Source organism: Sesamum indicum, linkage group LG5, assembly GCF_026168435.1.
Source record: "Sesamum indicum cultivar Baizhima isolate 11 linkage group LG5, ASM2616843v1, whole genome shotgun sequence".
NCBI classification, from domain to species: domain Eukaryota; kingdom Viridiplantae; phylum Streptophyta; class Magnoliopsida; order Lamiales; family Pedaliaceae; genus Sesamum; species Sesamum indicum.
Window position 1 is genome coordinate 2,861,333 of NC_142661.1, and position 1,320 is coordinate 2,862,652.

The window sequence follows — 1,320 nt, forward strand, 5'->3', positions numbered from 1 at the left end:
TTCACAGATCTTTAATGGTGTCGCATCACTAACCAAAGTCTCCACCTTATCTGAATTCTGTTGTAAAAGCATGGTCGCATTTCCCACTTATATCCAATTTCCTTCAGCCATTTTATTTTCCGAATTCTCCTCACCCATTTTTCCATCATCGTAGGTAGTGTTAGCGATAAAACAGACACAATGTTATCATGCACAACCACGTGGTTCTCACCCACAACAAGATTATCGGCAGGCTCGTGTGCTGACCAGTTAGCATTATCAACATGCATTTCATTTTCCATATTCGAGTCATAGTTAACATCCGACGTCTCGATATCAGCAATATCAGTACCACGTTTATCACTATCAACATCATCATTAGAGGGATTAGTAGGGTACCTGCTTGATTCACCTCTCTCAAATGCCTTGGCTGTCTCAATCGCAACCTGTTCCTTTGCTACTGCTTTGTCCCGCCCGACCTCTTCAGCAACTTTCTTTCCTTTCATTTTCTCAGTGACAGCCCGATTGCTCGGCTTCTGGGGGTGGTTTGGGAGCATCCCCTTCCGTATAGCAGTCTGAGTCTCGATGCCCAACATGTTTGCACAACGAGTAATAGTGTGGGATATCCTCGTACTCAATACGCTGCACAATAGTAGCCCCACAAATCTGGATTTGAAAGTCTTCAAGGCGCGGTTTGAGAAGATCCAATTCAATGCATGCCCTTGCCTTGGAGAGCTTGGACTGATTGAGTGTCGCATCATCAATTTGCAGAGGAGTTCCAATCATGCTCGCCACCATGAATAGAACTTCCTTGCGGAACAGATGTGCTGGTAGCTCCGAAAAACTAACCCACACCGGTACAATTGATGACTCCTTAGACGGTGTGAAAGTAGGAGTCCACTTGAAGACGCGCATTGGGTACCCCTGGATATACCAAATACGCCGCAGCCACAAGCGAGTATAATCTGCTTCACAAGATAAGGAAATTAAGACATGCCTGTTATTTAGCATACTAACCGTGAATTTATTTTTTATGCCAGTTCCCGCGATCAGTTTGTGCAGCATGCTGTACGAGGGTGCTCCATGCGAAAATTTTCCTACTAGTGCAAATCTAAATGGAGCTGCGAGGACTTCGGTCTCGGCATCTGTAAACAGCAATGTTGGACCTTTGTCGCCAGCCAAAATTGTACCGACAGCGGTCGGTGGCGAGTCCGCAAAAAAGTATTTATGAGGTGTCGTATTTGCGGTTTTCGAAGCCCGAGACGGTGCAACCACTTCAGCGAATGATTTTTTCGAGAGGTTCGGCGTCGGAATTGATGAAGGCGGCTGCTGAAGCTGTTC

At 45.9% G+C, this 1,320-nt stretch overlaps 1 protein-coding gene across 1 annotated transcript; it reads right to left on the reverse strand.

The window, feature by feature from the left end:
- Positions 1 to 489: 489 nt before the first annotated feature.
- Positions 490 to 990, reverse strand: LOC148788007 (uncharacterized). Its single transcript, XM_088880705.1, has one exon. It carries the CDS (start codon positions 988 to 990, stop codon positions 490 to 492), a length of 501 nt encoding a protein of 166 aa, XP_088736831.1.
- Between the last annotated feature and the right edge of the window lie 330 nt (positions 991 to 1,320).